The sequence below is a fragment of the Pleuronectes platessa genome, chromosome 18 (genome assembly GCF_947347685.1).
Source record: "Pleuronectes platessa chromosome 18, fPlePla1.1, whole genome shotgun sequence".
Lineage (NCBI taxonomy): Eukaryota > Metazoa > Chordata > Actinopteri > Pleuronectiformes > Pleuronectidae > Pleuronectes > Pleuronectes platessa.
Window position 1 is genome coordinate 4635782 of NC_070643.1, and position 21760 is coordinate 4657541.

The 21760-nt window shown below is 42.0% G+C and overlaps 1 protein-coding gene across 1 annotated transcript; it reads left to right on the forward strand.

The window, feature by feature from the left end:
* The first annotated feature begins 264 nt into the window (after positions 1-264).
* hivep3a (HIVEP zinc finger 3a) lies at positions 265-18744 on the forward strand. Its single transcript, XM_053446000.1, has 8 exons — positions 265-399; positions 5742-9881; positions 10315-10493; positions 12722-12879; positions 12969-13043; positions 14475-14737; positions 14786-15022; positions 17568-18744. Exons 2-8 carry the CDS (start codon positions 6057-6059, stop codon positions 18108-18110), a joined length of 5280 nt encoding a protein of 1759 aa, XP_053301975.1. The 5' UTR covers positions 265-399; positions 5742-6056; the 3' UTR covers positions 18111-18744.
* Positions 18745-21760: the final 3016 nt, after the last annotated feature.

The following is a 21760-nucleotide window of genomic DNA, read 5'->3' on the forward strand; positions in this document are numbered from 1 at the left end:
CCGGCCACTCACCCTGCCCCTCTGCCTCTCACCGCTCTGCCAGCTGTGCAGCCCGAGACTGCTGCCAAAAGAAACACAAGCTTACGTCAACTTCCAAATAAGGAGCTGCTACTTCACTTTGACCTGAAAGAGAGACACTAAAGGGGGGGGGGGGGGGGGGGGGGTATGAAAGAGGTGGAGATAGACAGGCAGAGTGTGTACCCTCCTCCTCATTCATACGCATAATATACTCAGCTACCTGTTTGTCAGCCCAGTACACGTAGAGCCGAGACTCTCTCTTCACCGTCACTCTCATTCATCATTTTTTTTGTCTCTCCTTCCCCTCACCTCTCTCTGACTCTCCCTGCTCTCCCTGTTTCCAGTCATTCACAACAGGAGGACAACACCACCTGCTACCAGGTAAAAAAAAAAACATTGATATCTTCTTCTTTTTTTGTCATCTGCATTCGTTTTGATATGTGTGAGGTGATGTTTGTGATGTGACGTGAGAGCCGGGGGATTTTATCCATTCAGGTCTTTGTTATTGCAAAAGGCAGCTCCATCAATGAGCCAGTGAATGGTGGAAAATACGAGTCATTTGTGGAATCATACTCAGAGTGTCAGACACATTTGAAATGAGCTGAATTTTTTTGACGTTTTAAACATATTCGGACTGCGCAGTTTCTGCAGTGAGGGTGTTTGTGCTAGTGTGTTTTTGCATGTGTTAGTGCATGTGTGTGTTTGTGTTTGTGTGTGAATGAAAGGAGAGGGAGAGTGCATATAGTGAGCGGGTCGTGGGCTGTGTATGTAGTCACGCTCACTGCGTGGACAAGGAGTGAATGAGCTCCCTGTGTTGTGCATCCAACCTCTTATGCCTGGCATGTCCTCCTGAGCGCTCTCGAGGCTCTCTCATACACACACACACACAGACACACAGAGGGGTGTCTGTGCATGCGTTGACTCCCAGAGGGCTCTCCTTCTCTGTCCCCAGAGAGCGCCTCTATAAGCAGCTGATGAAGCTGCTTTCTTGGAATTAACAGCATTGCTAATGTTCAGCTGATGAGGAGGCGGAACCACAACAACAGATTCAAGGTGTTGCTTAGGTCAGACAAGTCAATGAAATACCCACTTCTTGATTTAACATCGATTCTCTTAATGCCAGTGGTTTAAATATAGAAACTCACTTTAGAAAACCATAAAATGCTAATTTTATACATAGATTTGTTGTATTTGAGTTTTTTTGGCATGTTGCAATATTGTAGTTGAATGGTAAAACAAAAAGAAGGGTTTAAACAGGCGATTTTCGGTGGATTGTTGAGAACAATGTGGCTTGTATTGTTATGGAGATTGATCCAGTGTTCTTTGTCATCCTGGTGTGTGCATTTCCTTTCTGTTTCCCGCTGGAAGAATGAAGGAGTATGTGGGTATAGTACAAATTCAAGACTCCCAAAGTATTGATTTTCTTTTGAGATGTGTACTGTTCCCTCTACAAAACGCCGTAGCTTCTAGGAGGGAGGCACCTTTGCCCACCTCCCTCCCTCTCTCTGTCTCTCTCTGTAGTCGGTGAGGATGCTGGAAGATAAATTTAGCCCTCCAGCTCTCCTTCCATCTGCCACCACATGGTTTAGGGCCGTTACCATAGGAACCACCGCTGGGTGTCCATTTGTGTGAGAAGAGAAAATTCACAAGATTTTTAGAAAGCCATTAGTACAATATTCTCCTTCTGTGGTGTGTGAATGGATGCAGCATTTCACAAATGTATATAACATAGTTGTATTTGAGCATAACTGGAAGTGCATTCTGCAGATTGTATCTGTATGCACACACTATTTGAGGTGATATATTGTGTTACTGTTAGGATAGGACGTTGTGACAGATTTCTGAAATTGGTTGATTTCCTATTGACAAGGTGCCAATTCAATTCCATCATGGATTCATCAATGGATTGTTTGGTCTTTTTTCAGTTATAACAATGGTTAAGCTTAGAAAATATAAAGATTCTTATGATGGGGTAAATGCATGGTAAAAGGAGCATCATTAAAATATCAATGCCTACATTAAGGATGAAACCAAAAACAATTACATTAATTCATTTTTTTTCTAACAAATGTTTTTTTAGTGTAGAGAGTGTGGTGTATGGGTCCATTATTGTAGCAAAACTATTGACAAATGTGAGTCTCAATCCATCTTTCTGTAATGAGATTTGTGAACGTGTAAAAGAATCTCCAAATGTGTAATGAGATTTGTGAATGTGTACATGGATCTGCAAATCTGTATTTGGAATGTGTGTGTGTGTGTGTGTGTGTGTCTGTGTGTGTGTGTGTGTGTGTGTGTGTGTGTGTGTGTGTGTGTGTGTGTGTGTGTGTGTGTGTGTGTGTGTGTGTGTGTGTGTGTGTGTGTGTGTGTGTGTGTAATTGGATTTGCCAATACATGTATGTACAAAAACAGATCTTCAAATATAAATTCAGATTTGCAAGTTTATTGATTAAGAATAACTTTATTTGTACAGCATTTATCTAAACAAGGTTACAAAGTGCTTCACAAAAAGAAGAATGAATTATAATAAAAGTTATTCACTTCAGTTCAATTTTAAGAGCCAAATGATTACATAATAAGGCAGAGACCTTAAAATCTATAGAGAAACCCAACAGTTCCCACATCATCTATATTATTACAATTCATTACATTCATTTAGTTGATGCTTTTATCCAAAGCGACTTAGAATAAGTGCATTCAACCATGAGGGTAAAAACCCAGAACAGCAAGAATCAAGTAAGTACATTTAGTCCTTAAAAAGCCAAACTACAAAGTGCCAAATGTGTAGACAAACTCATACATAGAGATGAATGTCTGTATTCTGCTTCAAGATCTGTTAATACAGACAATTCATCAGTTTCCGGAAGCCTCTCAATTGTGAAAAGATATTTTACACGTGACTTTTGCTACACCTCTGCCGTGGCAGATCCGCAAATGCGTGCCACGATCTGCAAATATGTGTGGAGATTTGTCTCTGATTTCAGTAGCTGCAGCCTTCACACCACTTTGATTACACACAGACTTATTGAGACTCACATTTTTGTTTTGTTTTGCTACAATAATGGTCCCACAGTGGAGCAGAAACTGTATGCTTTGTACAATAATTATATCAAATCACCAGGCAACCAGTGTAAAAATTAGACATACCAAATTGGTCGTGCAAAGAGTTGAGGCTTGTGTCGGATCAGACATTGTTGCAGATAGTGTGATGGGTAGGTGCTGTCTTGATAAAACCTTTTTGAGATTTGTTGTATTTCCACATTATTTCACTTCCATTTGGAACTTCTTGTTTATGAGTTTTTATTTTGTCCAGCTCTTTAAATCGGAACTTCAGACATCTTGTGGCACATGCTCTGCCAACACTAGACTAACAGGGTTAAAGGGTCACATATCCATAGTGAAAAGGACTGTAAAAAGTAAACAGTGAAATGCATCTCTGGATTTTTTGAATTAATAATAGATTATTTGAAATAAGATCAATTTAAATCTGGTTTTATTCAGCCCCATCAATGTACAGGCTACTATAGTCGCCTGTTTACGGTTGTTAGTAACTGTTTATAGACTGCCTGGAGCCCAGTGAGACCCAATCAACAGTTTTATTTTCTCTATAGACTGGTGTAGGCTAATGTTCATGGGCCAAAAAGGCACAGGTATAGTTAGTTAAACTAATGATGGCTGCATTCCATTAATTCCATGAAGCTGCTGGTGAGCACTGTTACTCACTGGCATGTCTTACTGGAACACTGAAATGGAGCAAGCCATACATTATTATTTGTCTGATAAAGGCCAATTGTTTTTTGGAAAGGATGTCTGATTTGGGTTTAAAAAGTTATCTACCTTTTTAGCATTGCAGTACGTCAGATGGACCAAAAAAATGGATGCAGCAAGTATATATTTTTTTATTTTTACCGATAATCCTTTTTCCTTGCTAGCCTCGGGCACAGACAAGGCCAGATGGTCTAATCTGATTTCTTCTTAATGCTAAACCTCTAAATGTATTTACTTTTTTGTCTTTTCAACTTGTCGTCTTTAGTCATAACTAATGCTGACTTAATTGAGGTGACTTGAGGACATTTATCAGACTTCACTCAGTTCCCTCTAGAGCCACAAAGTGTGTGTAATAGAACGCCCCAACTGCTGTAAACACACTTTGATGTAACCTTGAGGGTTGGAGTTTTCCTTTAAGGTGACATGCACAGATTTTTGATCAATTGTTGCCATAGACATTCTGTCCTCATTAAATAAGCAGTGATTTAACCAAGCAAACAGCTGTCTAGCTTTAACACTGAGAACATTACACCTAGATTTGTGCCCTTCATGAGCATTTCAACGGTTCACCCAAGGTGCTGCAGGTTCATTTGCACTATGAGAGGTATAGTGAACACTCTTTAGTTCACTCTGGAACAAGTGGGTCACAGGCAAGTGTAAATTAGGGATGCATTGCAAGATGCTGCTTGTTTTTTGGTGCCATTTCTGAGTAAGTGCTGCCTCTGAAATGTATTTCACTCCAGTCATAGTCACCCTTATGCAGGGTATTCTCTGAACGTGTCAGTCTGAGCTGTAAAGAGTTATTTTCAATAAGACGCCTGGGTCTCTGACTCACCTGCAGAAGCTTTTAGTCTAGTTACACTACCTGTGTGACCTACATAGCACCTAGTATTCTCACTGCAAGAGATCTGGTGCTGTGACATTTGAATGTTCTCATGCAAACTAATTCACATCTTATACCTACTTTTTCTTATGAAGAAAAGTATTGGTTCAGTATTCATCTCATGTTACCATGTAAACAGTTCCCACAAGTTCAACCAAAGATGTTTATAAACCTGTTATCAGTAATTTTTAAATAATTCAGCAACTTTGCTGTCCTCCTCCAGAATGTGGGTGTTGAAACCAGCTGGTCAGTGTGTGGGATGCCTTGTTTACTGTTTCTTTATGCTGCCTCAAAAAACACACACATGGGAGTTTTCTTCAGTATCTCTACTCAGTCATCTTTCATCTTAATTTGGCTTGGCCTTCTAAACATCAGTTTATCTGTGAAAATTATCCATATATGCCATAAAGTAATGATGGAATATATGACAGGTAGAGCCATTCACATGTGCTCTAATGCTTTAATATTGTCATGTAACAACGTCAGACAGTGATATTTGCTGGCATAACGTGTTAATAATGCACACTAATTAGAGTATGTTACATACATGTGACTTTTTTATTTACTGCTGGGAATGATGTAACTCCCTCCCCTAATAGGAGAATCTATAATTTGGTCTTTCTTGCAGCAGGATGATCTGACTTATATTACAGAAGAGGTTGTGATATGTAATGTGGTGCTGTGCAACAGGAACACATTGCTATTCATGGCTTTGAAATAAATAATCCATGGTTGATGAGTAAACACTGAAGACCAGGACAGTTTCAAATGATGTTGTTATTCAGATGTTCTTATCATAGTCATTGCAATTACTTATATTTCTCCCCCAGGAAATTTTAACAGATATTTTTTTTTTTACTTGCTGCATGCATATTAATGTATAGGTATATTACATAAACAGTTTCAATTTCAAAGTTTTCAGCAGCCAGGTGCATGTGGAAGCTGGATGTTATGACACATACAGTTATTATGTAAGACATGAAACTCAAATATCCATATTTAAAAAAGGGTTTATCTGTAACGCAAACCTGAACTGTACAAACTATTCGATATAATTGTTTTTTTGTCTTCACAGATCTTAATGTTGAGAAGACAGAAGAATCCTATCTTCCACTGATTCAACTGGTTGACTGGCTGACTGCTTTTTTAATAGGATGCTTTAGGTCAGCATGGCAGCGGACGTCCTCCACAGCAAATGGCATATCACAGCTAAATTGCCTTTTGCCACCATTTTGCATTTGATGGTATCATTCTTCTGTCAAGCAGTTACACTTTAGTAACACAAGCGAAAATAATGAAACGTGACCGTCAGATGAAGTGGATATAATTTGAAGGAATTCACCAACATTAAGTGGTTCCACTTGTCTACCTGAGGCTGTCCTCCAATTTTATGGAGACCTTGCAAAGTCGCCTGACGACTGGGGAGCAGTCCGGAGGTCTAGAACATTGTCAACCTGAGTCTCCTCACCTTGACCTGCAGCCTAAGTCTCCCTCCCAGCCCAAACAGCAGACAAGCTCCCAAAAGCCCCATGGCATGCAACAGCAACCCAAACAGTCCAGAAGACAGCATCCTGGACGCAAGCGTCTCAGGCATCAGCGGCAAAGCACTAACTCAGATACAGTGCCGGAACACAAAAATGAAGCAACAACAGAAAGAAAAGGAACCACACTTCCTTGTGACAAACTAGCAGTTGACCCAACCCAATCTAAAGCAGAAAGCCAAGAAAGCACCCCAAAACAGAAACGAGAGCGTAAGCCTCAGAGACCAGGAAAATATGTCTGCACTTACTGTGGCCGGGCATGTGCAAAACCTAGTGTCCTACAGAAACATATTCGCTCCCACACAGGAGAAAGACCCTATCCCTGTGCCCCATGTGGCTTCTCTTTTAAAACCAAGAGTAACCTGTACAAACACCGCAAATCGCATACCCACAGGGTGAAGGCAGGTCTGGCACTCGGGGAGCCAAGAAATCTCGAGGAGCAAGTCACCGAGTCAGAAGATGAAACCAGACAGCTATCATCCACTTCTTCCCTTACTGAAAGAAAAAGCAGTGTAACCTTGATGAAGAGTCATGAAACAGACAAGGCCAAAGATTGTACTGTAGGTAGTGATGACTCCAATGCAGTAAAAAAGAGATTAGCTCTGCGTCTAAGTAGAGGAAAAAACACTCCTCAAGATTCATCGGATGAGAAGAATTCATCTCTTATTTTAAGCAGTAAAGGCAGTACAGAATCAGGCTATTTCTCTCGCTCTGAAAGTACTGAGCAGGCACAGGACAGTCCCCCCAACACAAGTGCCAAAAGCTATGCAGAGATCATCCTTGGCAAATATGGACGTCTCGGACACCTACAGAGGATGTCTCGTCCTCATAACCAGCAGCCCTCAGATCAGAAGGAAAAAAGCATCCCATTTATAGTGCCCAAGAAGCAGGTCATTGACCATATTACCAAACTCATCACCATCAATGAGGCAGTGGTGGACACTAGTAAAATTGATAGTGTTAAACCAAGGAGATTCTCGCTCTCTAGAAAGAATAGTTCAGAGAACCAAAAGGCTTCATCTATTAAAGAACAATTTATTCATAGCCCTAAAGCGGGAGACCCCTGCTATAAAAGCAGTGGCTCCATCACCATGGGAGTCCCATGTCAAAAATTTCATCTTCAGTCCTCGGAACAACCACCTGGCCAAACATCCACTGCTCCTCTGGTGAGAAGTCACTCAATGCCATCTGCAGCTAGTTCATTTGATACCTCCAGTGGTGGCTCCAGTAAATTCCGCCAAAGTCAGTCCTTTGATGAAAGGCAGCCTTCTGAAATACGGGCAGCCCGGCGTTATGGGATGCTAAGACGGCAGCCTGCTATTGAAATTCCACTTGGTGCTGAACTTACAACAGAGGACCATGAGGGTTCTCACTCATTTTACCCTGACAGCATAACCACTACACCTGACCACAAGCCAAGTCAACCCCAGCCATATGAGTGCGAGGCCTGTGGCACTGGGTGCAAAGATTGGGAAGGTTATAAGAAACACAAGCAAAGCCTGTGCTTAGCACATCATCCCAGAAATGAGGTGGTAATTAGTCAAGTGGCGTTCTCACAGTTAATTAACCATGCAGTCAGAGTAGGATCTTCAACTGTGCGCAAGAGGAGGAAAGAGGAGAGTTTGGAACTTGATGACCCTTCCTCTCCTTCATTACCCTCTCCTGCCCTCTTGTCAGGACAATTTAAAGACGACAGCAGTGTAGCTTATGAGGGCCCCAGAAGACCTACTTTGCAAACCTGTTCAGTAATTCAACATACTAGTTCATTTGAAAAACAAGAATCTTTGTGCAATGAGAATCAAGGCCCTGAGGTAACAAAAGACTCTCCACCTGATGAAGAATGTCAGCTGCCGCCTCAGAAACAACCCCAACAACAGTCAACTAAACTGTCCACACGAAAGCTGGTCCGCCAACACAGTGTGCAAGTTCCAGAAATACTGGTGACAGAGGATTCCAAGATGAGCACAGTGACCTCTGTAGAGTCTGCCCCCACAGCAAAACCTCCAGAGAAGCCTGCTGAATTTCAGTGGCCACAGAGAAGCTCCTCGCTGGCCCAGCTCCCTATAGAAAAACTTCCTCCAAAAAAAAAGCGCTTACGTCTTGCTGAGGTTGCCCAGTCCTCAGGAGAATCTAGTTTTGACTCAATATCTCTTCCCCGTAGCCCTAGTCAAGAGAGTAGTGCATCCTATGCATCAAGTCGTTCCACATCCTTTGAGGAGTCAAATAGACCAGACATGGAGACAGCAGCATCATCACCACTGAGGAGATCCAGAGCTTCTCACATGCTCACAGTGCCTGGAGTGCATCAGCAAAGAGAGTTGAGGCGTTCAGCATCTGAGCAGGCACCTCATCACCCCCAACCAAGTATCCTATTGGCTGAGACCCGCAGCAAGTCTTTTGACTATAGCTGTCTGTCCCCTGAGCGCACTGCAGTTGGCTGGAGGGAAAGAAGAAAGTGTCTCCTAATGAGACACACTGCTATCAGAGATCCAGATGAGGAGGAGGAGGACCAGTGCAATATACCAAGCCGTAGTCCTAAATGTGTCACAAGTAGCACATCTGCTCAAGCAAACCCAACCTCTTTGTGCAGCAGTAGGCCGCCTACTTCTCCTGTATCAGGTGACACACTCTTGCGTTATCCAGTTCCTCAGTGGAAACTTGGTCAAAATATTCAGTTAACAGGCAGCACAGAACTCTTATATAGTCCCGGCCCTTCTGTATATACTGTAAAAGAGGGGACCTCACACATCCATACAGGACAGCCCCCTTCTCAAGCACCACAGCCCTCTCTCACACACGGACCATCAGGGGCAGCCAGAGCTCGCTACCTCCCCATGTCTACAGGGCTGAAGCTAGAGATTCCCTCACAGCATGACGATTACTTAGACACTAGAGTAAGTCTCTCCTACAGTCAACACTCTACTCCTCACATCACTTCCAGCCTGGAATTACTGAGGCCGGTGGCATCTCCTTCAGTAGCAGTGCGTCTCCAAACAGACACCATCTCCCAAGCATGTGCCATATACACTACATTGTCTCAGTCTACAGCTCTGAGGCCCCAGAAGACAGTTGATGCAGTTTCACATCATGCAGGTATTCCAGCAGCTGATTACAGAAACCACAGGGACGCAAGTCCAGATTATCAGTTGTGGTCTGATGATGGTCTAAGGTTATCAGGCTCAGGGGGCAACAAGCGCATGCTTTCTCCTTCAAACAGTATGGAGCTCCCCCCTGAGTCACAGCAGCAGCAGAAACGGGTAAAAGAAGAAGAGGAAGCGAGGGAAATGGCATGTGTTGACAAGGCATCAGTGGACCCATGTGGTCGGGAACTTAAACAAGATAATCAACCGTGTCCACCAGGTGTTTGTTCTCCCATCACACAAGCTGGACCTTCTTTCCCAAGTCTACTGTCCAGCACCTGTCATAGCTGGTGCTATTTAAACTACATCAAACCAAACCCTTCTACCCTTGATGAGCAGAAGCCCTCTGTGTACTCATCGTGGTCCACTAGCAGCTATAATCCCAACCCTCCTGGCCTCTCCAGCAAAACAGCTCTCTCTCTGCTGCACTGTAAGCAGAGGCTCAGTCCCTCTATCTACACTATATCCACCATGTCAGTCAGGACAACTGAGTCAATGGAGCAAGAGGACAACAAAAGACCATGCTCCACTGAGGTAATTACTAACCTCTGATTACAATTGTCTTGCAATCTATATTATAATGTAAAAGAATGTGAAGGAGCAAGTATGTTAAGCCTTAAAGTTAAATTGAGATTGAGGTTGGTAGATTAGAATGGTGTCTATGCTTTTTTTCCAATAGTGAAGTGTAAGATTTCGGCAAACAGTGGTTTGGTATTCTAATGTTATATTATTGTTTAATCCCCTTGGCAGCCTCAATCCCAAATAATACTTAACTATGATTTAACTTTGATGGAACTAAGCACCGGGGAGCTGAGTATAAAAACAAGCAATCATGACACACAAAGGGAAAAGATGTGCTTTAACAAATACGAAAAAATACAACGTTCAATGAGAATTCCCAATTTTTGTCTCCCTGGGCATGCTGGAGCAGAATTGGTGAATTTGCCCATGTCTCTTTCGAGTGTAGGTCTACAACAGCCAGTCATATGGCAGAGACCATGTGGGGACAGGGAACGGGCAGCTGTCAGCAGGAGGCATCCGGTCAAACAGAGACGAGGTAAATGAGGAACAGAAGAAAAAAGTGGAGGAAGTCCAGTCATGCTCCAGAAATAAAGAACCTCCTGAAGTTTGGATCTCTGAGGAGGGGTGAGTGTGGCCTTAACTGATGACATTAGTTTTACTGATGACATATTGTCATACCTCATGACTTGAAGGCTTGCGTCTGGTTGGCTGTTGGCTGTCTGCCCCAAAAGAGCCCGTCTGTTGAGGGGATGAAGCCAGGGAGCTACCAAGCTTCCTCTGCTCCTGCAGAGATGGATTTATACAAACCATCACAGCCACAGTCACATGGAGCATAACCCATTTTCAATCTCTCACACTGAAACCAATGAATTGAGTAGAGCATTACACATGGCCATACAGGATAGCTTGAAATGGAGCCTGCTCTGTAGAATGGGATAGGGCTGAAAAACAGCAAAAATCCCAAGATTTGTAGATTTGAATAATCTCCCGACTTGACCAACTATTACTCTTGTTCATTCCATTAAACAGCAGAAAACAGTGAATACGTCACATAACTATTTCCTCAATTGTCTTTTTAAAAAATTCCCCAAATTGTCAAATTTACTATAATTTAAGATTCTGCCCTTTGAGAACCTGGAATTTACAATAGGAAACTTATGTCTGATTGGCTGTCACTTATCAATTACAGCTATAAAAGCTATCTCAAACGATGATGCAACATTTTAAAATTTAGTAGTGTTCTACATCAGTGTGCAATACAGTATATTAATTGGTATATTATAATGCAAGTTACCATAGCGACGTTACTTAGCACCCCAACCAGATACTCTCTCTGCATCAGACCTAGTGAGTTAACATTATGAACAAAAATGGTCTTAGACTGGAACATAGCCCACTTTGTTATGTTTTGATTAGTGGCAACAGCATAAGAGAGACATTGGTCTGAAAAGAGGATGCAAACTGATGCAGTCCTTCTTTCATGTTATATGGTAAATGGTCTGAATTTATATAGCGCTTTTCTAGTCTTTTCTAGTCTTGTCTTGATGACCACTCAAAGCTTTATAGTACAGCTTTATTGCTATTCATCCATTCACACACACATTCAGCCGAACTTTTTCAATCAGGGAGGGTTCAGTATCTTGCCCAAGGACACTTCGGCATGCAGAGTGGGAAGACTTATCATCATTCTAAAAACAATCTAAAGAGAGCTGCAATATCGCAGTGTTTTCTTGGTGTGTATCCTGAATTTGCTACATCTGTCTATTTTTCACTCCTTCATAAACAAATGCACATGCTGTCTGAACCGAGGTTTTTACAACAGGTGACACTTTGGTCCACAGAGGTACCAAAATTAACGACAATGAAAAGTTCCTTGCAGGACCTTTAAACCTAAAACATGCGAAATTAAGATGTGTTTTTGACGTCCTCTCAAATTAATTTGTAGTGACAGACACTCAGTACTATCAAACAAAGCGCTTTCTCCGTCTCAGTCGGTCTGAGCCCCAAAAAGACAAAAACTATGGCAGAAAGCTTGTCGACCTCTGGCATTTTTTCCCTGCTGCCATTTACGGGACGGCAAGGATTTGGGGCGTGATTAGGTCCTATGACTACAGCTGCTCTATGGCGAGGGAAAGTAGCACATAGGCACGGTTGAAAAAGTGTTCTCTTTCATAAACTTGAACGGTTTTTGAGACTGTAAAAGCAACCGTTTGTGATACCTGCCGAGTTTATCCAGCCGTGAAGCCTGAAGTGAAAATAGATGGAAAAAGTGCAGTTTATAATCAGAATGATTGTTTGTCGTAGGAATGTGTTTTCATTTTCTGTGTTTTTTCATGCTTATTTGGAGCAGCAGCTGGTCGGGGCCAGGGTTTCCCTCCCTCTCCAAACTGTTTTTATTGGCCGGCTGCAGCAAAGCCCGGACCTTGGGACACATCGTAGTCCCCCCCTTGTTTAGACTCAGTGGTGGTGTGAGCTGTGATGGGGTTATAAGGCAGTGGGAGGTGGGCGGGGGGTGTCTGGTTTTGGCTTATGAAAGCGGCTCTGTTGAAGCTGAAGTGGGTGCCTCGCTGAGAGACCCTCAGTGTACATGGAGTGTTGCACCCCAGGCCCTGCTAGCACGGTGTGAGCTCACTTTGTAGCAGCAGCCAAACAGATAGCGTACTCACACTGGATAAATACAGGCACTAAAAAGCTGCTTACAGGTGCTAAATGACCTGCTGCCTGTCTGTCAGCTCCAGTTACCCTCATATTGATTGTTTCCATCATTCAGAACGGAGCCGCATCAATAGACAACTGACAGGGAAACGCTCTAAGAAGCAAAGTGAAACCTCTTGCTCTCTTTGCACCTACAGATCAAATGAGAAGTATGCTCCTATGCGTGGTGGAGTCGGTGGGAAGTGCCAATGTGAGGATTGCGGGTTCCCCCTTAAGAATGCTAGTGTTCTGCAGAAGTGCACAAAGTCCCATCGCTGTAACTGCAGTGAGTGTCACATTGCCTTCAAAGCCAAAGGTAAATGCAGGATAATAAAAAAAATACTATACCAGGATTTTTGATGCTTCTCTTCTGTTGATTTCTCACTTCTTCTTGTGTATCTGCAGGGAACCTCACCGAACACCTGAGATCTAAGCCTTGTGGAAAAGAAACCTGTTGTTATACGGATGACAAAGTTAAAGGTATGCTATGTTTTTTATTTTTATACTTTTCTACTAACTCACTGTTTATATTTGTGGCTTAACCAGAACTATCATTTTCTTAAGGGGACGTGTCAAGTGGATTTCCTTACTGTGCTAATTTGATCAGTTATCCTGCACACTTCTTGGATCAGCTGGCCATCTTTCTGTTATAATAATAGTCATGGTGACTAATGAAGATGTGTTGCTATTTGTTTTTTATCATGCGTTTATAACATGATTATTGAGTGTGACTGTACAAAATACATTTTTCGTAAACACACTAATTGTATTTTAGTTCCACTATTACAAAATATATTTTGATTGTGTAACAAGCTAAATCTTCAAACTTGTATTGAAATAAAATATACTGTATATTGCGTATTTAATAAATATGCCTCTAGACCAACTAATTGAAAACCCTTTGATTTAGTCATTGTTTGTGAAGAATGAAAATATTCTTAACAACCTGCATCATCTTTCTGATGATGGGAATCATCAGGGGTTTTGAGCATGGTCACAATATTGAAACAGCCACTGCAACACACAGTAAGCTAGCAGAGGAAGTTGTAAGCTGGTTTACTTAAAGGTAAGGTGGGTAAATTGTTTCAGCCGAAGCAGAGAAGATTGCCAGAAATAAGCGTGTCCTGGAAAAGTTGTGTTCTAGGTCAGGCAGTGCAGGTTCATGTGTTTTGAGGGCGTAGCTTTAGCAAGAGGGCTGATGATAGGGGGTGGGATGTATCTGTTGCATATTTTCAACGTGTGGCCTGCTCTAGCTAGCTTCTCCACAATTTCAAACCCTCGCTTTAACAAGCCTTGTATGGTCTTTTTAATCTGATATCTGTGCTGGATGTCATGCTACCAGGTTATATGGCCTTTCTCATAAATGTGGACTTGTGTTCCCACTTGGGAGAAATATATGGCATTCTGTGTGAGCGATCGTTTTTTTACTGTAGCCAAGTGACCGAAAGTTTAGACACCAGAGAGGGAACAAACAAAAACACAAGGTCAATAAACTTTAATACCACTGCAAGGAAACGTGATGTCTATCCTCGGCTTGTGAGCTGCTCTCACCAGTGCAGTGTATTTACCACAGGGATGTTTTCATATGAAATGAATATCACAGAGAAAAGATGGAGCCCACAATTTTAATTGCTCACCTGGTGCATAAGAGGCTCAATCCACATTCCCTGTTCAGCCTACAGACTTTACATTGTAGGAAAAAAAAATTGTGTTGGCCTCAATGTGCCCACCAGTTAGTTGATTCCATGCGGACAATACACTACAAGGCCAATGAATACATAGTCTTCACATCAGTGCTGTATCTATCCCAACATATGTCAAGTACTCTTGATGTAGAATTATAGTTAACATTGGTTTGTTTTGGCAAGCAGGTGGCGAGAAAGTAATTTTTTTTTTAATTCCCTGTCCTAGGAGTCTGTGAGGACTGTCCACTTCACCCAGAGAAACAAAAAGATCCCTCTGATCTGGGTAAAGTTGGGCATGATGAAGATAACAATGCAAAGGACAAAGATGGTAGACTTGAAGACAACTGGTCCAAGTCTTCTGAAAGCCAGTCGATAGAGCCTGAACCCAGCCCATCAATCCTACTCCCCCCCAAGGATTCTGCCCAGAGGAGCTCGGCCAGGGCCAGGAGGGGCCTTTTCGCCCGAAGATGCCTTGATTCTTCAGTATCTGTGTCCTCCTGCTCCCCTAGCACTCCATCCCTTACTCCTCGAAGGGAGCCGTCTCCACCTCGTAGCCCATCGCCCATGCCTTATCCCTCCTCCTCCCTCTCACCATCCAGTTGTCTTGTCTCCACCTCCCCGCTGAGTCCAGTCTCCCCCGTTAGAGGTCTTTCACCTGTTATGGTCCAGCCCCATAGAACGTACTCCTGTGGGCCCCTGGGCTCCCTCGCCAACATCTCTATTCAGCATCAAACCAGTCTTCATCCATGGGACCGACCGTCTACAGCAAGACTGGTGAGTCACTTCAGCTTTGGTCTCAAAAAACATGTTGGCATAACATCTGTTGACAGCATTTGGATTAATATTCTATAAATAATATTGATAATTTCTAGTTGTATTACTTTCTGGATTTTGCAGTGTATAATTAACACTGGTCAAAACATGGCTTTCCTTCAAACCACAGTCTTCGCTCACCTGTGACTCGATCCATCTCTGTTAGTTTAGCCTACAGTTTTAAATATATCAGCTTTTGGCTGACAAAGCTGATCTTGTGTGGCTCAGTTGAATCCCAATGAGTCAACACCTAGAACTAATATAGATAGCCTGGTACATATGAGGTTATTTTAAAGTCGTACATTTATTGGAAAAGGAAGGAAAGGCATCTCTCTTGTTTTATATCACTCACAACCAAAGCCTGCAGCTCCCGGCCTTAAAAAAAGTAGACCCAACATGTTTTCCCTGGGCAGCCGCTGATAAAATGAGAAGCAGGCCTATCGTTAAATACCAACTATTGAAACCACATGTCCAAGACAAACCACATGGGTGAATATCTCAGTTCACCCTGATAAAAAAAATATATAATAAGTGTCTACTCAAAACTTGTGGTTATGTCATGGTATAACCTCACCACTTCCTCTTCACACTAATATAGGTCTCACAGGAAGAGATAATAATTCACATCCACTACAGGTCCATTTCTCACATCTGTACACAGAACTTTCTGTTCACATAAGCTACATCTGTAAACTGGTTGTTTTTGGAACGCAGTCATATTTATAGGTCTAAATATTGGATGCGAGGACCTACCACCTACAGTGAACCTGCTTCTGTTCAAATCTGGTAAAGTTTGTATCCTGGAAATCCAGAGAAAGTCTGCACTAACTGACTCTCTTTGAATGGGAGCGTGTCAATTACTTCACCGAGTGTCTAAATGCAGGAACATCCAGGCATTTGGATTCAAGCATGGTACCTCACCAGGAGACATGTTGTTGTTTGTTGTTCCTGTCTGTGGTCTCATTAAACTCGCTCTCCGGCAGGGTGCCTCATAATGATGCCTTCAGAGAGTAACTCAGCAGCAGTCTGAGAAGCACTGTTTTACTGGGTTGGCTGGTGTGAACATTGTTGCACCTGTAACCACACCCAGCGGTGATGTCACAGGGTCCTGGCTTACACCTATGCATCAATGACATTAAACTTATTACCGTAAATAAAGATGGATGACGCATGACTCTACGTCCTCCCACTGTAGAAAATGAAGCCAAAATATCTAAGACAGGGCGCTGCGTTGTTGAAATCATGTGGAGCCAGAGTCTGTGAGTAATGATCATGGGGTAGAGCCACAGTATCGAGGTCCTGCACACACACAACCAATCGCGTCTCAGTCTCAGCTGTCAATCATGATGTTTCACCCTGTTTTTATGTCATCAAATACCTCATTATAACCAAACTAATCAAAAACGAAAAGACATAAATACACAAATCAGTGTGATAATAACTACTTATGATTTATTTGAAGTGCCTAATCGATCCTACAGGATCAGTGGTGTAGATAATGGATTGCCCAATGTCATTCCTGCCAACATGGACGAGGTGGGGTGTATGACGTACTATGCAGCGAGCCACCAGGGGGCTAGGTTTGGGCTTTACTATTGGGGAGCTGCTGATGTAACCATTACTGCTTGTGGACATAATTTTTCAAGGCATATCAAGATGCTTCTTAAAGCAACTGACTCAGAATCACAGAAAATAGAAGTGATTTATTTTAGCTATAGTTACCTTTGCTGGTTTCACCCGAAATTTGTGTTGTTTGCTTCAAAAAAATTGGGTTAAACTAATAACAAAAACTGAATTCATCCACAACTTCATTCCTTAAACATTTTGAAATAAGGCATTTTAACTTACCATCATTAAAGACTACATTAAGGTGTAGTGAGCCAGGACTACAGGCAGGAAGCCCCACATTTGGCTGTGTGTCTTTGTGCCAGACCTGTTGTGGTTCTGCATTGTGTGGTAAGGGGATGCCATTTGCCATAGGTTGTGCAGAACACAGCACGCCAGGGTGCACCCAGACGCCACTTCTCACCTGAACGCTCCTGTGAACACCTCGGACATGGGAATTTCACATTAGCCACGTGGGAATTTGCCTAATGTGAAAAGAAAGCACCCTTTTTCTGGAGTTTGTGTCTGGAAACGGAGCTAGACTAATTTTTAAAGGGAATGAAGGAATAAACAAACTGCCTCGACCTCTAACCACATTTTGACACATGAACATGCTGAAGTGTTGATGTAATGTGAGTCAATATGAGGCTGTTTAACGATCTCTTTTACGACTGTTCGGTAACTCAGCACTTCTCCAGAGCTCGGCTTTCATAAGTTGTTTTCTCAGCACAGACGCTTAGTAATTGATGAGACACTGCTATTGATTTTCACTGGGAACATTTTCATTTATATCTGCTTTGCTAATGTTCTGTCCCTCTGTATCCTTGTTTAGTTTCTGGTGTAATGACCTCATTCCTCCTGCAGAACCATTCAAGTTTCATCTCCTCTTGTTTTGTTGTAGTCGGTGGATGAGGTTGGTCTGACCCACATCGGCCCGCATCCCCCAAGGCTTCAGGGAGCCTACAACCTCTTGAGTCACCTCCCTCTGCACTCTCAGCAGCCGAGCCGGGCCCCGAGCCTCCTTATTCCCATTGGGGGGATACACATGATCCAGCCCAGGTCCCCTCTCCCTCATTACAGACTGGTGTGCAGCCCTACAGCAACTACAGCTAATCCCACCGGTACAGGGTCCTCCTGGAGACAGAGTGGCGCCGTGAAGGGGAGGTTTTCTCTGCTGCAGCGGCAGGATACCCTCCAAAAGACATCGCCCGACAGCGGAGCCAGCCCGGCAGACACCGTAGAGTCAGGGGAAATGCCCAGGAGCAGCCATTTGGACTCTCTGTCACACAGGAAGAGTCAAGGATACGTCCAAAAACTGTCGAGTCCAAGTACGGAGGTGAGGCCTGCGGAGGTGAACACCGACGCACATGTTACAGAGAGGTGTGTTTACCCGGAGACCACCCAAGGCCAAAAAAAGACTCCTTCCTCCCAGACACAGGTGTGATTGGGGGGAGAGTCTGAAGGGACAGTGCAAAAGACTGAAAACCAGAGAGTGGTTTAGACTCCAAGGAGAAAAGGCAAGAGCACTTGAGCACCGCTTTTGAATGACGCTGTTATGTAATTATATGAATAATATATATAGACACTATGTTAGATATGCAGTATGTTTTGTAAATCTTTTTTTACCCTCTTGTTTGATGTCATTGGTGTTAATTTATTTATGTGCTATTATGCAAATTCTGTACTATATGCAAAAAGCAGCTGGAATGAAAATAGACAGTTTTAATCAATTACCCTATTTACCCCTTTGACAGCTCTAATATACTATTGCTGTGTTAATGTACTGTATTATCAAAAATGGATATAGAAAGGTACTACAACTATTTATTCATCCTGACCAGTATTTTGAAGTGCAATTTTACGTCAAGATTGTGGTTTTAAAATGTCATTCTTAAAGGCTGTGATTATTATTATTATTATTTGTCAGTTTCTTTGTCGTTGTTGTTGTCGTCTTTGTTTGTGTTTAATGAGGCAGAGTTTACGATCACCTCCTTTTCTAAAAGAAGTTTGGGATCAGGACGTTTGGAGTGCACTGACAAAACAATATCCAGAGTAAACCTGTTTCATTAACATGGTAGCTACGGTATAGTTTGTTTTTTCTTTTCATAAACAGATACATGTATTTTTGTGTTGTTGCTTTTATAAATGATACAATCACTGTCATTCTCACGTTTACCATTAAACTTCTCATTTTTACAGATTTATATTAAAATTGTGGTGAGTGTGTGGTTTTTGAGTCACTTACAACGACGGATACGTTTTCTCAATGTAAGGAGGTGAATGTCAGTCAAAGGCTGAAGGTAAGAAGCCACATTAGAAAGTGATAAACCCCTTAATGCTGTTTAGGACTAGAATGGCACACAGTAGAGCACATGCCTTCACCACATACCTAAACATGTCAAATTCTTTAAACAAATATCCACACTTTATTTACTGTGAAAGTCACAAAATTGTGGGAAAATGAATTATGTCAATCCCAATCCCCTAGGGGTAGGGGTTCTTCCCTAGCCAATTCCCCAATCCTTCCAACAAGTATAGTCCAAATCAGTGCTGGGCTTTTTATGTTTTGTGTGTCCTGATGAAAAATAGGTAATATAATAATAAAAATCATTATTTATATAGCACTTATAGAAACATGGTTACAAAGTGCTTCACAAATCGAAGCAATCAGATATGACTGAAAGATAACAGAGCGGTAAAAGGATCAAATCAACAGAAACTGAACTGAATAATATTTCCACATGGGAGCATGTAAAAAGAGAATAAAAATGGTCCTTGAATTGACCCTTGTGGAACTCCATACTTGAACTTGATAAATGAGGACATATTGCAATTACTGGACACACACAATTTTCTATCTGTAAAACAGGCCTTGATCCAGCTCCGAGCAGTACCTGATACGCCCACCCATTGCCCTTGTCTATCTAATAAGATGCAGTGGTCAATTTGATCAAAAGCTGCACTTAAATCGAGCAGTACCAGGATAGAACACATCCCAGCATCATAGTTCATTTAAAGGTAATTTGTGACTTTGAATACAGTGAGAAGAGCAATCCCTGTGCTGTGGTGCTGATGAAAGCAAGATTGGAAGGTTTCAAAAATGTAAATTCCATCCACAGCGGCAAGGAAGTGCTTAGCCACAATCGTTTCCGCTCTTTTAGAGATGAAAGGTAGTTTTGAGATGGGTCTATAATTTATCTAAAATCATGTGATCCAGCCAAGGCTTTTTTAGAATTGGCTGAACACTAGCTGTTTTGAAGTAATCTGGAACATACAGTTGCAATCAGAAATATTCAACCCCCTCGCCTCAATAGACATTATAGTGATGTGGATGACGGATAATGACAATAAATGACAAAAAAAAACTCATCAAACAACAAAAGATATTTATTGATTATTGATTATTATTGAGTATTTTAGTTATTTTGACAACAGAAGTTGACTTAACTTTGAAGTTCAAATGAAAAATGTAACTCTTTCAACACATGTGCATGTGCAGTATTATTCAACCCCCCAGCTTCAGTACTTTGTGGCGCATCCTCTAGCTTTTACAACTTCTAAAAAATGTTTTCGGTAAGTGCGGACAAGCTTCTTACACCTCTAGATTGGAATCTTTGCACATTTTTTCAAGTGCCAAAGCAGTGATCAGTGATGTTTGCTGGCTTCCATGCTGCAACTGCCTTCTTTAAATCCCACCAAAGATTTTCAATCAAATTTGAATCTGGTGACTGTGAATGCCTTTCCAGGACGTTCCAGGATCTTTTTCTCAACCAAGCTTTGGTGGACTTGGAGGTTTTGCTTTGGATCATTGTCTTGCTGGAAAGTCCAATGATCACGATCAAGGTTTAATTTGTCGACAGAAGGCATCACATTCCTCTTTAAAATGGCCTGGTATTTCTGTGAATCCATGATGCCATGTACACAATAAATTGCTAGTTCCTGCTGCAGAAAAACCGCCCAACATCATCTTTGACCAACCTCCATGCTGGACTGTGGTGATGGTATTCTTCTGGTCCTAAGCCTGGCCTTTCACACGCCAGACATACCGCTGGTCCATACGTCCAAACAGTTCCAGTTTGGTTTCATCAGTCCATAGAACTGTCACCCAAAACTCAGTAGTCTTATCCAAATTCCTACTGCATATTCTAGTCGACTTTTGATGTTCCTTGTGGTCAAGAGCTGAGTGTTTCTTGAAGCCGGCCATGAAGTCCTTTTTTATTCAGTGCACGTCTTATAGTTGCCACTGAGGCACTTGAACCAGCCTTCATCAGGTCATCCTGTAGGTGTCTTGCAGTCACACAGGGGTTTATCTGAGTTGTTCTGACTAAATTGCTGAGGGTCCTTGATGAAATGTTGGGCTTTCTTCCACGGCCAGGCAGGTTTGAAGCTGCTCCATCAGTTTTAAACTTCCTTATAATGTTCCCAATTGTGTCTCTTGGAATATCATTTTTTGGGGAAATCTTCTTATACCCAAGGCCTTTCAGGTGTGATGAAATAATCTCCGCTAATCTCTCAGCTTTTGTGGAAGCTCCTTTGTCTTTCCCATGATTGCAACTCACCTTGAATACCTTCATGGGTGGGGTTTATATATGCATCACAGCTGAAGCAAATGAAGGATCAGTATAGAGTTCCCAAAGGCTTAATAATGTTTCAACTCAACTGTAGGACAAAAAAACTGTCAGACAGCTTTAAAAACAACAATATTATATAGGGGTTGAATAATTGTGACATGGCTATCTTAACAAAATATACTGTTACACACAAATACTACATCATGCATTTTCCGTGTTGATTTTCTGTATCACTCAACTCATAAAGAAGTCATCCGAAGCAGAATCTTGCTCAAAGAGCAAGATTTTGTCAACTTTAATTGATAAATCCTTAAAATCTTTGGGGGGTTGAATATTTCTGATTGCAACTGTAGCCGAGTGTTAGTAAACCAGGGCCCAATCCTTTCAGAAACGTCAAATAAAAGCTTAATTTGGATCAAATAGAATGGCACTTGGGACAGCACATACCTCCACTTAGGAATCAGGTCGATCGGATCCCTTTTGTCTTAATACCTCCACCAAAGATGTTGTGTTTTCATCTGAG

Excerpts from the sequence above, each read along its gene's own strand:
- hivep3a (XM_053446000.1), top strand. The coding sequence starts at position 6,057 with ATGGAGACCTTGCAAAGTCGCCTGACGACTGGGGAGCAGTCCGGAGGT. Across the intron at positions 9,882-10,314 it reads AAAGACCATGCTCCACTGAG|GTCTACAACAGCCAGTCATA; the intron begins GTAATTACTAAC and ends TTTCGAGTGTAG. Across the intron at positions 10,494-12,721 it reads GTTTGGATCTCTGAGGAGGG|ATCAAATGAGAAGTATGCTC; the intron begins GTGAGTGTGGCC and ends TTGCACCTACAG.